The sequence below is a fragment of the Aythya ferina genome, assembly GCF_964211825.1.
Source record: "Aythya ferina genome assembly, chromosome: 8".
Classification (NCBI taxonomy): Eukaryota; Metazoa; Chordata; class Aves; order Anseriformes; family Anatidae; genus Aythya; species Aythya ferina.
This window is the reverse complement of record NC_140304.1, coordinates 12131717-12145847: the sequence shown is the minus strand read 5'-3', so window position 1 is coordinate 12145847 and position 14131 is coordinate 12131717. Positions and strand designations below refer to the sequence as shown.

At 48.8% G+C, this 14131-nt stretch overlaps 1 protein-coding gene across 6 annotated transcripts in view; it reads right to left on the bottom strand.

Moving 5' to 3' along the window:
• RGS8 (regulator of G protein signaling 8) overlaps window positions 1-14131 on the bottom strand; it is a 20920-nt gene extending 6789 nt beyond the window's left edge. The window contains exons 1-6 of one of the 6 annotated variants that reach the window (XM_084527211.1): window positions 13937-14014; window positions 13580-13638; window positions 11521-12053; window positions 9560-9661; window positions 8578-8642; window positions 679-845 (exon numbers count right to left, since the gene is read on the bottom strand). In XM_084527211.1, coding sequence (XP_084383337.1) covers window positions 679-845; window positions 8578-8642; window positions 9560-9661; window positions 11521-11546 — 360 coding nt within the window. In that variant the 5' untranslated portion in view covers window positions 11547-12053; window positions 13580-13638; window positions 13937-14014. Of the gene's footprint in view, window positions 1-678; window positions 846-8577; window positions 8643-9559; window positions 9662-11520; window positions 12054-13579; window positions 13717-13813; window positions 13858-13887 lie in introns of those variants that run through there. The other 5 variants (XM_084527210.1, XM_084527212.1, XM_084527208.1 and 2 more) reach the window with 5 other exon arrangements.

The following is a 14131-nucleotide window of genomic DNA, read 5'->3' as shown; positions in this document are numbered from 1 at the left end:
ATCGTGACAAGCACACATGCTATCAAGCAAGAGAACTGCTGTGGGAGAGCAGGTGCAGCAAGCACTCTCCTGGTTGCATTATTAATACAGCAGCACATCACGACACAGGATCTGACAGTCACATCAGCCTGTCAGTACTTTAAAGAGGACTTGAACAATTCCAGGCTTCAGGTTGTGACTGCGTTTTTTGTTCACCTCCGAGTTATTGCTCGCATCTTTCAGGAGCTCTAATTGAGTTTGAAGTTAGTCAGCAGATAAACACTCTTCCCTGGAGAGTCAACAAGTTAGTCATTCGTGGGATGCTCTTAGACAAAATGTCCTGGGAGAAATGAGCCCAATAGCCTGTTTGGGGATTGATAGTAAATGAGAGGTTCAATGTGCAAAACTCCTAGGAAGCTGGTGGAGGTTCGGAAATGTGGGTTGCAGTTGCCAGTGAACTCACTGGCTATGACTAATTTAGTACCATCAAAGTAGTTACCCTCACCAGGGGATGAGTCACTGCAAGCAGAGGCAGCAGGAGCGGGCAGGATGGCGTTCCCGTAACAGGAAGCATTCTGGCCATCACCTCCAGCAGGGAAGGAAGGAAGGAAGAGCTCCCTGCTCCCCCGTGCAGGGGAGCTGGGCCTGTTCCCCGTGCCAGAGGGATGCTCTGCCTGCCCAAGGTGCTGGCCTACCAACCTCTCGAGGAGCCTGCACGTCGATGAACTCCTCAAAGATCCGCTGGGCCTTGGAGGCCAGTTTGGCCGCTGAGCGGGTCTTCTTGAAGTCCTCGCAGGCGAGCCAGAACTCGAGGTTTTCCTCGCTGAACTCCGTCTTCAGGAAAGCGCGGAAAGCGGCCAGCCCATCTGCAAGGGGGACAAGGGGAGTTACAATGGAAGGAGAAAGAGGGCATGGAGCACTCTAACAGGCATCCCCCCATCTGTCTACTAGAGGCCATTCAATATTTCTCACAGGCTATGTGACAGCACAGTCCGTGATCCCAGGACTTACTCATAACTCACACGGTTACATCAGCTGGAGTCTCACGAGCTGCCATGAGACCAAACATTCTTCACTGCTATTTTGAAAAATAACTTTTTGCCAGCTAACACGAAAAGGTTTTCTTTGGGACTGGGATAGCTAACCTTTGAAAAATTCCCCTTGAAATCATCAGGCTCCAATGATACAGTCTCTTTGCTGCACCGTCTTGTGCATATTAATATCCCACTTTGTAACGTCCTATCCGTCATTAAGAAAAGCCTTTAATAAAACATAGCGCCTGTGGACTTGTCTCCTATGCTTTCTGTCACTTTGCTTTACTGCCTTGTGACATATTTTTAGTTATTACTTATACAGAGGAAGGATCTCGGAGAGCCTAACTGTTACAGCTACAATAAAGGGGGAAAGGAGAGGACACAGCGTAATTACTACTTGTCTAGTCAGTGGTAAAAGTGTTCTTATCACTTGCTAATGCTTAGCAATTGTGACATTTCAGTAATGTAATCTGAGTCAGCCGGGACAGATTAGAAATATGGAAAGATTTATTAGGCAATGTGTGCTCTTAAACCCCTGCCTGGGTGTATTTATGGACACAGCTATTGTTTTTTATTTCCTTTCCCTGAATGGCACAAGCAGAGTTGAAATAGCTGAAGGTTTTACACATGCCCTTTCTCCTTTCCTGAGCCTAGGGATAAATTTGGCTCCTAATTTTACTTCTTCCAGTAACATGTCTCTAACTTTTCCCGCTCTCTTTCTATAGGGTCTCAGCGTTTGTAGCTCATAAATGGAAACCTCCCCAGTCGGCATTAGCTACTTACTTCCAAGTAAGCACCTAAAAATACTGACAGAACTGGGAATGCGCTCGGCAAGGTCAGACTCAATGAAAGAATGTGCAAGTGCACAGCAGAGATGGACAAAGGATTTGTAGGACTTGAACTCCTCCTGGCTGCCCTGGCTCTCATAGGGAACGACAGACAAGATATTAGGCCAGGTAGGACCAAACTCCAGGCTAACACTCTCCACTTCAGGCTTCTCAAAGCTCCTTCACTGACAGGCTTGGCAATGCTAACTGCTCCATCAGCACTCTGCACTGCAAAGAGCTGTCGTGGCACAGCAACCAGCAGCTAAAAGAGGAATGTTTCCATCTCAGCTACCCTGGTTTCTTTCTGTCAGCCCCAGGAGGGCAAGGAATGAAAGAATGGCAGTATCGCAGCAATTCATCCGGGTGCCCCTTTGTTAATGCACTTGTAGAAAGAGATGATCGGGGTTTTGGACTGTTACTGTGGGCAAAGCCAGGGCTCTTGCCCAAGAGCACTGCAGAGCAGCTAACAGTGCAAGTTGTGGGTTCAAGACTGGGGGAATAAGGCAACATTAGCCCTCGAGAAGTCTGCAGAATGGAGCTCCAGAGGCATCTCCGGGAGCCAAGTGCCTGTCAGGATCACGCTGCCCCCAGCTGCTCGGAGCATCTGCATGGGTAGATAAACATGGCACAAGAGAGGAATGTTTTAGGGCTTGTTTCCTTCAGGGAACAGGAACCCAGGAGACACAAGGATGTTTCAAAGCCTACGTCCCTTCCCTATTTAACATTGACAAAATTCACATGGATTTTGCGGATGACTTGAGAAGAGAGCAGGGAGCCCTTACGAGAAGAAACGGAGAGGACATCACAGCAGACTGACAATTTCAGAAAGGAGAAAGCACAGAAGGGAAAATGCAGCAGTTCCCTGAGATGTATGCCATTTGGTATATCACGGGCTCGTAGGATGTTTGGTGTTTATTATTCAGGCACCCAAATACACTGTTATGACAACACAACCTCAGCTGTGTGTTCCTGCGGAGATCTTGCTTCCCTGTCCTGATCTTCCCCCGTCGCCTTTCCTCTCCAACAGCCCCAGAGCCCCGGCACTGACAGAGGATCACTTGCCAAAAATAGCAGCTGTGCATGGCAAATATAATATCTGCAGAATGTAATATCTGCTAAAACAAGTGGACTTCGTGATTGATGAGATGAGAAAGGCCTTTGCTTCAGCCCTGCCCCAGAGAGCAGCCGTGGCAGCTGGGACCAGGAGGTTTCCACATGCTCTGCCTCCCGCTCTCATGTCAATCAGCTCCTTTTTATCTCGAAGTAAGTTTAGACAGACGATATATAAATAATTGTATCTGGCTGTTCTCCACTTTTTTATATATATATTTCTGTCATCTCCTCCTCACAGCCCGAGGGGAGCTGGAAAGGATCAAGCCAGACCTGGGAGGACCTTGCAGAGGAGGCCCTGGATGCAGGAGAGGTCATCCTCAACTTGAGGCTGCCTCGCTCTCCGCAGATTCGCCCTTAGCCTTTGACTCTCTGCCAGCACTTACAGCTGGGGCTGGCAGTCAGAGTTCAGCCTCGGCGATGGAAGCCCAGATGACCGCACAGCAGTAAATCGCTGCCAGGCTGCCCACGAGTTTATCGTGGAACAAGGACAGATCTAATGGAAAGGGCAGGAGGGCAACGAGGTAGGGGACCGGCGCCACCTGAGCTGGAATGTGACCTGGGTGTTGACTTTTATGTCCTGTACATGAAGACTACCAAGGAAGCATCCATCCCTCACCAATGATTCTATGGTATCTTTAGAGATCTCGTGGGATATCCCCAAAACACGCAGCTGAAAGGCATGGCTGCCCAAGAAACAGACACCATGGTGTAAATGTACAGCCTTCCAATACAGCTGTTGGATACTTACTCAGGATTTTGACTCAAAAGAGTGGTGAGTCTTGCTTGAAGCCAACGGATTTTATTACTTTCAGCAGGGCAGATAGGATGATGGCAAAGAAATAGAGCTCTTCCACCTGGGTGTCAGGAGTCAGAAGGAGGAGCAGAGGAACATTTGCTTTAGAGTTTTGCAGTGTGAATAGCCTTAAAAGGACCAGGCTCTGCTCTCTAGAGCAGATAAAAACAAATTTGTGATTTAGAGGGGAACTACCAGGCAGATCAACAACTACATGAGGTCTCAGATGTTCCTGAAACCTCACTCAGACATTATCCTTTGGGCTGTGGAGAGACGTTTCTTTACAGAAAGAAAAGACGTGGAGGAAGGGACTTAACTGGCTTGCAAAAAATACAGTACAAGTCTTAACTAAATCAGGCGTCAGCAACATGAGGAAGAGCTGAGATTAATAGCTTAAATCATTCAGGCAGACAGTTTAATAACCAAGGATCTAGCCACTGTCAGAGTAAAAAAGCTATCAACAATCATTTATTTAATGCATGCATTGCACACCATCAGGGCCATCAGCACGTCATGTAGGAAATAAAGAGAGAGTCCTTATGGCTGGTAGATGGATGGATTAGCTCTGTGCAATATTTTGGGTCCAGGGCTGAAGAGACAGGGCCACAATGTTCTGCATAGCATATGTACGTGCTCTCCCTGCTGCTTAGCATTGCTTTGGTGAATGTTAGCTGCCTGTCACTAGCACAATGCTAATGCTAATGCTGTTCTGGCTTAGAAAGAACTGGGAGTAGGAAGGGATATTCCTATGCTGTGTGGGAAGAGCAGCAACGTATAGACAACAGGAGGAGGAGGAGGACAATAAAATTTGGGCAGAAGAGCACAGAGATCACAAAAAAAAATAATAAATTGTAGATGGCAAAAAAAGTCATCCTTGAGATAAAAATGGAAATTCAGCGCAAAGGTTTTCCATGTCAGATGCTTCGCTGGAAACTGACTAAGGGTTGAGGACAGACTGTCCTGCCGGATTCTGGACAAATGACAGGCCATGTGTCCAGCCCCGCGAGGGATGCAGAATGAGACATGCCATTGCTTGGATCTCCCTCCGGCAGCCTGTCAAAAGGAATCTCCATCTGGCTGACCAGACTGTACCTCCTGGGCACGGGTACAGCAGGGGGATTACTCCTCCGTTACTCACACACATACGCACACTCTGCGGACCACGTAAAGCTCCGGTTCCCTGGGAGCCATCACTAATCACTGGCAAAAAAGGGGAAAAGATGCCAAAATCTAGCATGTTAAAACCTCTGCTTTTGCCCCTTAGCACCCAAGGAAGCATGCTACATGCAGCCCTGCCTCTCACTTGCTCAAAACCCAGCTGCAAAGCAAGATCAAACTCCTCTCCTGCTGTCTGCCACGCTCACAAGCCCTGACCCAAGGGAACACCGCTGTGCTTGGAGATAGGGTTCTTGCAACGAGCTCAGACAAGGCTCCTGCTCTAGAAAGAAAGGGGATTGACTGGCTGACCCTACGGTTTCAAGTTGATTTGCTTCACCCATTAGCAAGAGCGAGTCAGATATCATTGCACTGACCTACTTGTCTTGGGGCTGCCAGTGAAGCTGAGCTGTGCTGTATCCTATAATTTGGCACTGGCACTCTAACAGGGCAAGGCTGAGAGATGCTGAAGTCCCAATGCCAGAGCAAAAGGAAGGTGAGGGTGTGACTGGGAGAGCCTAAATTGCATCACCTTCCCTACCTGCAATCTCTTGCCAATGTCAATACAATTATTTTTTTTTAAGTGCTGGGAACTAAACAATCTGAATCAGACCACTCTCTTTACAAAAAAGAGCACTGCCCAGCCTGGGAATCTCTGGAAACATGCAGTTGCTTCGAGATCCAGGGCTTTTCAATACTCCACTCAAGGTACTGACATAAAGGATCAGGATCAAACAGTATCTACAGAGTTCATTCAGTAAAACAATGGGGGAACAGTGGAAGGGGCGCCTAAGGGCCATCACACTTAAGGAATATTTGAAAAAAATAAGCATAACATTCTCCATAGAGTTTGTGTAATGCATAGTACCTGTTCAGACCACTTCCACTTGAAGACCTTTTGGAGATTCAGGAAAATGGGAAGTGAAAGAGTAAAAGTTGTCTGTCTCTCTCATACAGCTGCTATACCCAGCTCCCAAGTACAACTTGTGCACTGATTTTCCTGAAAGAATGGGATGATTGGAAAGAACCCCAAACCGCTGTAACATTTGACTGTGAAGGAAAGCACCACTCAATTCCCTGAAATCAGCATCACAATCTCCCTTCCAAAACAGACAAACTGTCCATCTAGTGAAGAAAGAATTCATGACAGATGTGTCAAGCAGAAGCGGTCTACCTGCTAATGCTAGAAACCACAGGGGAAATTCTCCGTGAGCCCAGCTGGTGCTTAGCCCATGCCCTGAAGCATGAATTGGAATTTTCCCTGGCTAATATTTTTCACCTGGGCAGTCATAGTGAAATTAGACTGATACAGTTCTGTCCTTCTCCTGGCACTAGAAATAGGACACAAGCTGGCAGCTGTACTACAGACAGATGCAGGCAGGACAGGCACTGCTTTTCTTACTCTGAAATTTTGGTCTGACACAGCACAAGAGTCCCTTACCCTCTCTAACATCAGCTCATGTTTACTAGCATGCTTCTAATAGCATAAATGCAGCTGGTTTATTTTCATAACAATTTAACAATTCTGTGCTTTGGATGCAAGTATACACAAGTGAAAACAATGATTTTACAATTCCTTCTAAGCACATATGATGCATATCTTCTCTCCTTTAAACCAGTGTAACTAAAATAACACTTGTGTTGCATCATTATAACCAAATGCAGGCTTTGTCTGCAGACTAGCTATTCCAGAAGCTTCAGGTCAGAGCTGATGTGATATATTTTTTTAGAAAGTGGTTTATTAAACAACAATTTTTTGTCACTAATCACCAGGCAATGTCAACGTGACTGCTGAGAAGAAAAAAGCAGCTCAATTTAAATTTTAAAAATCACCTTCTGTTGCTATTAGGAACTATATATTTTTCACTAGGTGTCAAAGAGTTCCCAGAATTACTTCCCATTCTAGAGACAGCCTTATAGAGTGATAAATGAAATACCAGAATCCTTCCTAATTTATTAATATTATATTCTTATGGATGCTGTTGGATGAAGTAATCGAACTAAGGTTTGATTTAGCATTCCCAGCACTCAGCTGAAAAGGGAACAATCTGTATATAACTTCAGTACAGAGAGTGAGACTTTGCTGGCTCTTGTAATCGAAGCACTTTTGTTATACTCTGTATCTAAGTAAGAAAATTCTGACCTTAATACTGTTGAACCAGGAACAAGGGCTTGATTTTAAAGACAGAACTGTACCACTGATGTGAATATCCTGTCCTCTTCCACTTCCCATCCTCCAGGCACCCATGACTCTTTTGTGCATTTTTCCCTTCTTGTTTTGAATTTTGACAAAAGAAATGTTCCCTCTTAGCCATACCCAGCTACATCTTTTTTTTCTTTTTTTTTTTTTTTTTTTTCTACCGGCTGCAAGAGCAATGATCTCAACAAGATACTGCTGCTAAAATTATATATTGCTTTTTCTGCCTTGGACAGCCAGCTTGTTTAAAGTTGTCACGTAATTCTCTGCCAAAACTGTTGTCATCTTAGCAGAAATCCAGAAGAACTGTACTTTTTTAAAAACAATATGATTCTACACTGATATTTTAAAATGCAAGTCCCTCAAAACCTGAACCACTAAGAAAGTCAGACATTTCCATATTGCAATAAAATAGTTCACCACCCACACTGACTTCTCCCCAACCTCGATTTGCTCATTTTATTCTCGAATACAAACACCTTAATGAGCCTATACTGTGAACTTCGCAGCCTTGTTTACAATTTGTCAGCATGAATATGTCGGTGAAGCAGAATAACAGAATAATATATTCTGAACAGAACTGATATGATTGATCTATTGAATGGAGTGAGGTGTGCTGATTATATGTTTGCATAACATTCCTTGATGTGAAACTTTCAGGTTTGGTTCAGTAGCTATAAATTAGATCCAGTTAAGTGCTACCATGCGTGATTTCTCCAGTAAGTACTGCTACAGAGCGAGGTGTTTAAGGTTACTGAGCTACATACTAGATTTTCCCCTAAAATCAATTAGAGTAATCAGTCAAAAAAAATCAGGAGACGGCTCTGAGAATTTCAGCTGTGTTGACTTGAATTAGAATATTCTGCAAGGCGCTCACATCAATAGGAATGGGATGTTACGGTCTTCTCGCCACTTAGGTGAAGATAAAATATTAATAGCCCTGCAGTGGAGTGCTAACGAGCAGTGGCAGTGAGTGGGGTCTCAGGGGAAGCCCTCCACTGCTTCCTACAGTGCACTGCTGTGCCCAGTAGTCCTGGCACAGGCTGCACCTCTACACTGTGCAGCTGCAAAGCAGCTGGAGGCAGAGAGAAACTAGATGGTGCCACAGATCCTGGGGAGCTTTAGTGATCTGAGAACCCATCACTGTTTGTGCAGAAAGGCTGAACCCAGGTGTACCTGCCAAGGAAGGTACACACAGCCACAGTCTTGGAGCCCTGCCTCCAGAGGAACTGGAGAAAGCTAGAGCTGGGGCTGCTGGCTTCATCAGCTGTGACTGCACAGTCAGTGAAGAGCAAATTCAGGAAGGGAACCCACAGAAACGCACTCCCTCACCTTCTCACCAGTGGAGAAATCCTGCCCATGAGTTACCGTGACTGCTTCTGTGCCATCAGTGTGTAATTTTCCTCAGTTATAAACAGTATCTGGGGTACAGGGTGACATGAGGAGGGGGAGGATTGATAGAATTTGATCTCTACTCACATTTATGGGATAAAAGGACATCAAAGGAGTCTGCCCATCTTGTTGCTTCTTCTGTTGATAGTCTTCTGAAAGAAAGGAAGGGGCAAATTACAGACAACCCACGGCTGCTGGTTCCCTCCAGAGCTGCTTGACAAGGACACCAAAGAAGGCTGGAATTCTCACCAAACTTTGCTTATCTACAGTGTAGAGGTCTCCAAGTGAGCAAGTCACCCTGGGTTCCCTTCAGAGTCAGCAGGGAGATGCCATGGGACTTGCAGGGTTCTCTCCATCTCCTCTTCAGGTAGGTGGCTAAAATAAGCCCAATGAATTGTGCCCAAAAAGGGACCGATTTTTCCTCATCGACTCTAAGCAGAGGCCCAGGGAACAAGTTCAGATGTAGACATTTACATTGTAAATGTCAAAAGTTAAGTGAAATGAAACCCACACCTGCAGCAGTGTTTGTTTCTCTCTCCTGACTTCAAGGGGAAGGTTAGACTCTTAGCTCAGATGTAAGCAGTGACTTGTGATCAGATGAATTACATCCCACTCAGGGCTCTGGATTGTCTGAAGTACCTACTTTAAGTGCTGTGCAAACTGATTCAGGACATTTTGGTAGTGTTTAATAACAAGACTTCGCCAAGGAGGACTGTGACCTGAAATTGCTGCTCACCTCGTGTGCAAAGTCAACTGCTCAGACTTTGATTTGCGATGACAGAGGGATATCTTATGTGCTCAAACATCTGCAGATACATCCCATGTACAGCAGCTGGGACAGTGTGCATGTCCTGTCTTAATGAAGAGCTTGTATCACTGATTTAGGCATTTTCCAGTATCGTTTCTGCTCTATCAGGTTTTTGTGTTTTCCTCCCTTCCTTGTGGCTAAAAAGAACTATGCAAAGCTCATACAGCGTACAGTGAAAGGCGGGTGGTACTAGAGGGGGTGGCGGGCAGGGAGGGGAAGGACAGAAGTGGGGATGGGGTGGGATGCTGCAGCTATACTCACTTCAAAGCCCGGTTGGGCTTGTCCGGAAGAATAGCTGTGAAATCATTATATGAGTCTGATTTGTGAGACAGGCAGCCCAGGCGAGTCCTCATCCCTCTGTTCCTGTGGTCGATATGGGGGAGCAGGGGTGTGAGCAGGGGAAAACCAAAGAAGACGATTAAAAGTCTAGCCAGAGTGGCAAAACAGAAAAAAGAAGAAAAAAAAAACCTCCTCAGTAGCTCTGCACCTAGTCAGACCTGTGTCCCTGGCTCCCTCATCTGCAGAAGGGATTCTGAAGCATCTCCAGTAAGATGCTAAGCAGATGCTAGGGGTGGACACAGCACTAGAGCAGCTGAAAGCTCACCCACACCAGTCACTCAGCTGGTCTGACTGGCAAAAAGGTTTGAAAGGCTGCACTTTGGGACAGTTTCTTGCAAAGACCTGCTCTCGGCAGGAGTGGGAAGACAGCAGAGGGGAGAAATGCCAGTCGCCACAATCCAGCCGCACCAGAATAGCACAAATACCAGTGCTTGAGGGCTGGAGGAAGAGAGGGAGCAAGGCACCTGCAAGGTGAGCCTGCGCTGCAGAGCCACGAGACCCCAGCCAGGATCCCTTTATACTCAGCGTTACATAAGCAGGCTAAAGCTGCCTCTTCCGTGACGGGTTTATCCATGCAGAAAATGGCCTTATTGCTTTTCCCTCTGAATTTCAAAGCGGGCCCAGAGCCTGTGGTGCTCCGCAGGCCCCTCGCCTCCTCGCCAGCCCCTTCCCAGGACGGCCGCCGCAGCATCGCGCCGGGACGGGGAGGATGGGGAAGGAGAGGAAACACGAAGGGAGTGGGAGATGTCACACACACGTTGCACTGGGCTGGCAGTGTCTCCTCTCAAAAACATATAGACGCCGATTACCGGTTTGACACGGTGTCCAGCAGGGCACAGCCTGTTACTTGCCTCTCCAGCCTAAGGGCATCGCTTCTGCTACATTTCCCCCGTGTCGAACGAGGCCACTCTCTGCTCCTGACCACAGGAGGACAATTCAGCGACTGAGTCTGCACTTCTCAGCTGCTGCACCCACTTCTGAGCCAGAGGAAGCCCTTCGCTGAGCCCTGCTGCCAAACAGAAGCCACACACTGTGTGTGGCTGCAGAGGGAAGCACAGGATTTTTCCCCTTCCATATGCAGTCCTTGCAGAACACTTCAGCACCAGCAACCGAGCCAATCTGTAGCATGCCTGTTTCCCCCTTCTCCTCCCGCCCTTCACAGAGTTTCTATTATTGCACATTTTAATGTAATCTTAAAGCAAATTAAATGTTAATTAAATGCAAGGAGTGTCTCCCTGGCACAGCACAGGCAACTCACGGAATTTGTCAAGCACAAAAACCTGGAGATTTTTAGTGGCAGGAATTGTTGCACAGCCCCAAAATGCAGACCCATGACCGGTGGGCTCAGGATGCTGCGCTGCCTAAACTTCCACCATCAGGGCAGATCCACTGTGTGCAAAGTGTCGCCTTCCTAGCTGAGCCTGCTGGACCTGCTGGCTCAAACTGACACCGAGCCTGCTATGGGATCTTCCTGGTACCTTTCTGATACCTCCTGCCCCCAACCTTTATCCTCCCTCAGCTGTTTGTTCGAGCCAGCTCAGGAATTTCTCAGCAAGAGGTGTGACACGCATTACCGCAGTGCTGCTCAGATTTCTCTCTGATGCCTGAGATCAAGGGACTGCAGCAGGGAATCACAGCGAACAGGAGACAGAGATGCTGCGCCACAAGCAAGGAGCTTGTCTCTCACGGACCACCGATCTCTGGGTCACGGCTCCCAAGACAGGACACAGGAGAAAGAGAGGGAAAATCTGGGGCTGCGGGAGGTGGAGAGGCAAGGGAAGGAGGGAAGAGGGGATGGTACAGCGAGCCCAAAGGCTCACTGGACGAGGCAGACAGCGACAGGATGGGCAGGGGTGAGGAATGCAGCGTGTCTTTTCAGTTACCTCCGTGGGATCAGTAAGGCAGCCATTCAGGCATCCAGTTATAGTTAACCCCTTAACTGGCTGGCTTGGAGAGCAGTCAGGGCTGTTTGCAGGAGATAGGAGTGCAGGAAGGAGGGATATTTACTGTTTCATGTCCCGGCACTTAAAAATATACCAAAGAATCCTCTGCAAAAAAAGGAGGGCCAGTTGTTCTCAACCCATTTGATCCTTGCTTCCTAGCGTGGCAGGTCGATTTTTCAATGGAAGACGTTCAGAGTTGAGAGATGATCACAGAGAAGAGACAGCATTTCCTCCTAAAACCAGGACAGCGGGTTAAGTCCAGCTTCAGGTCTAAAGTGACTTGAGCTTGGCGTCACAGCTCACCACGGAGCAGCAGGACTTGGCATTATCGCGCTCATCATTCAACACCTCTGAAGGTCTCTCCCCAACAGGCAGGGCTTCCGGACTGACCTCGCTAAGAAGACCAAACTACCTCTCGTCCCTGTCCCTCCAGGTCATGGCTGATGTTACGGGCCATCACGGCAAAGCTGGCACTGCAAATAAAACAAGAGGAGGACTTCACGCGTCTGCGGATGCTGCTGGTCCTTGCACCGTCACAGGCTCAAGCACTCACACAAAAACATCCCAAAAAAGCATCTCCTCCTCCAGGCGGTGGCAGCCCATGGGAAGCCACAAAGGGGACTCACGGTCTGCAACGGGGAGGGAGGGAGGGAAGGATGAAGGGACAGAGGGCTGGCAGGGCCCCTGGGAGCCTTGGCACACAGCCCGCTGGTCAAACAAATCTCGCATCAGAGAGCGAAGGCGAGGTCCACACCAGCCGGGAAACCGATGGGACAGAGAGCAGGACCGAGCTGCCTGTATAGTGAGCAAAGTGCAAAGGTTTCCTGCTTGCCAGGACAAGGCCGAGCTCCAGATAACCTCCGTGTCCTCCTGCCCAGAGGGAACAACTGAGGAAGCTGGTGAGAGCAGAGACTGTGTGCAAAGGAGCCAGGACCCCGTGCTGCTTGGGCCTGAGGAGATCCCAAAGCTCGGGCTGCCCAACACAACATCCCTTTTAAAACCTGATTACATTAAAAACGCACAAAGCCTCTCCCCAACTAAATTAATGGAACCGGGATTGCACTACATGCCAGTGAGTGCATTTTCTTAATCCCTGCCCTGACCGGCTGCTTCGATGCGCTTTAACTGAAATCAATCCTTGGTAATTCCTTAAGCCCCTTTAAATTTCCTCGTTAACAGTCTCACCCACATGCGGGGCCGCAGCACAGGATCTCCCGGAGTCCCCCAGCCCCTCTTCCCCCCCATCACTCCGAAGTGACAGCTGGAAGCGGAGCTGGGTGCCCGCCGGGTGCCCTCTCCCTCTCTGTCTCCTCGAGCAGCGTGCTTTTTGGGGTCCTGTTATGAAACAGCTTTCTGCTCGCCTCCGCTCCCACCCGCTCGCCAGCCCACACAGCACAACCCGCGGAGCTGAGCAGCACCAAACTTCCCTGTGCTCCTGAAGTCTGCCTGACTTCAGGGATGCCGAGACCTACATTTCCCCCAAAGGCAGCTGCACGGCGAGGCTGACATGCCCACGGATATTTCCCTTGATTGCAAATAAAGCCGGTCAATTATGGCTTTATAAATATAATCTGTAGCATGTGGTAAAGGCATCCCAGTGGGGGTCCACAGTGAGGGGGCTTTTACCCCACACTCCATCACTTGCCCTACCTCCCCCTCCTATGAAAGGACCCTGGGTCAAGGGGAATTGCCAGCCTCATCATGGAGGTGCTTTGGGGTTTCTCCTTAGGAGACAAAGGAAGGGGGTGCAATTACGACAATCAAATTATCAGCCCCCTCCAGGAGATCACCTGAGCAGAGATAAAGCAGCCATCCCAATGGAAAAAATTAGCAGCAAAAAAAAAAAAAAAAAAAAAAAAAAACAGAAACAAAACCACCACAACAACCACCCCCAAGGGGCTTCGAGAGATTAAGTCCATCCATTCACATGCAGAGAAAGCCAGCTAAACCCCAACAGGGAGGCACTGCAGCCAGCCAGACACAGCGAAAAGCTACTCACTGCCGTTGACCTGTCCTCTCTGCCGGTGGGTCTTCGCCAACGCTGTGGTCGCGGAGGCTCTGGGGAGAGAACAGAGCAGCCTCTTCAGAGACAACCCCCAGCACGGGGTGAAAGTCACACTCCGACACACCTCCCCTCCCCAGCTCTCCCCGGGCAGCAGCAGCAGTAGCAGCAGCAGGGCTGGGAGCACAGCTCCGTGTCACATCCAGCGAGGGGCTACGAGAGCAGCCTCACCCGGCAGGCTGGGGCTTGGCTCTGCAGCGTTGCCGGCTCGCATCGCTCGCTGGCGGAGCTGCCGAGGAGCCCACCTGATCAGCACGTTGCTCTGCATCCCTCCTCGCCCGCCACCCCGCTGACCTGGCCGCGGATCTCCACGGTCCCTGGAGATGGGCGACAGCTCGGCACGGGTGGCGGGTGCCAAGCGCTGGCTGGGAGCATCTGGGGGTGGGTGGGGGGATGCCTGCGAACGCTCTCGCTGTTGTCACCCTCGGTATGTTGGAAGAGAGCAGCCGCCTGCTTTAATCAGCTCCTCTGAGGTTTAGGGGAGGCTGA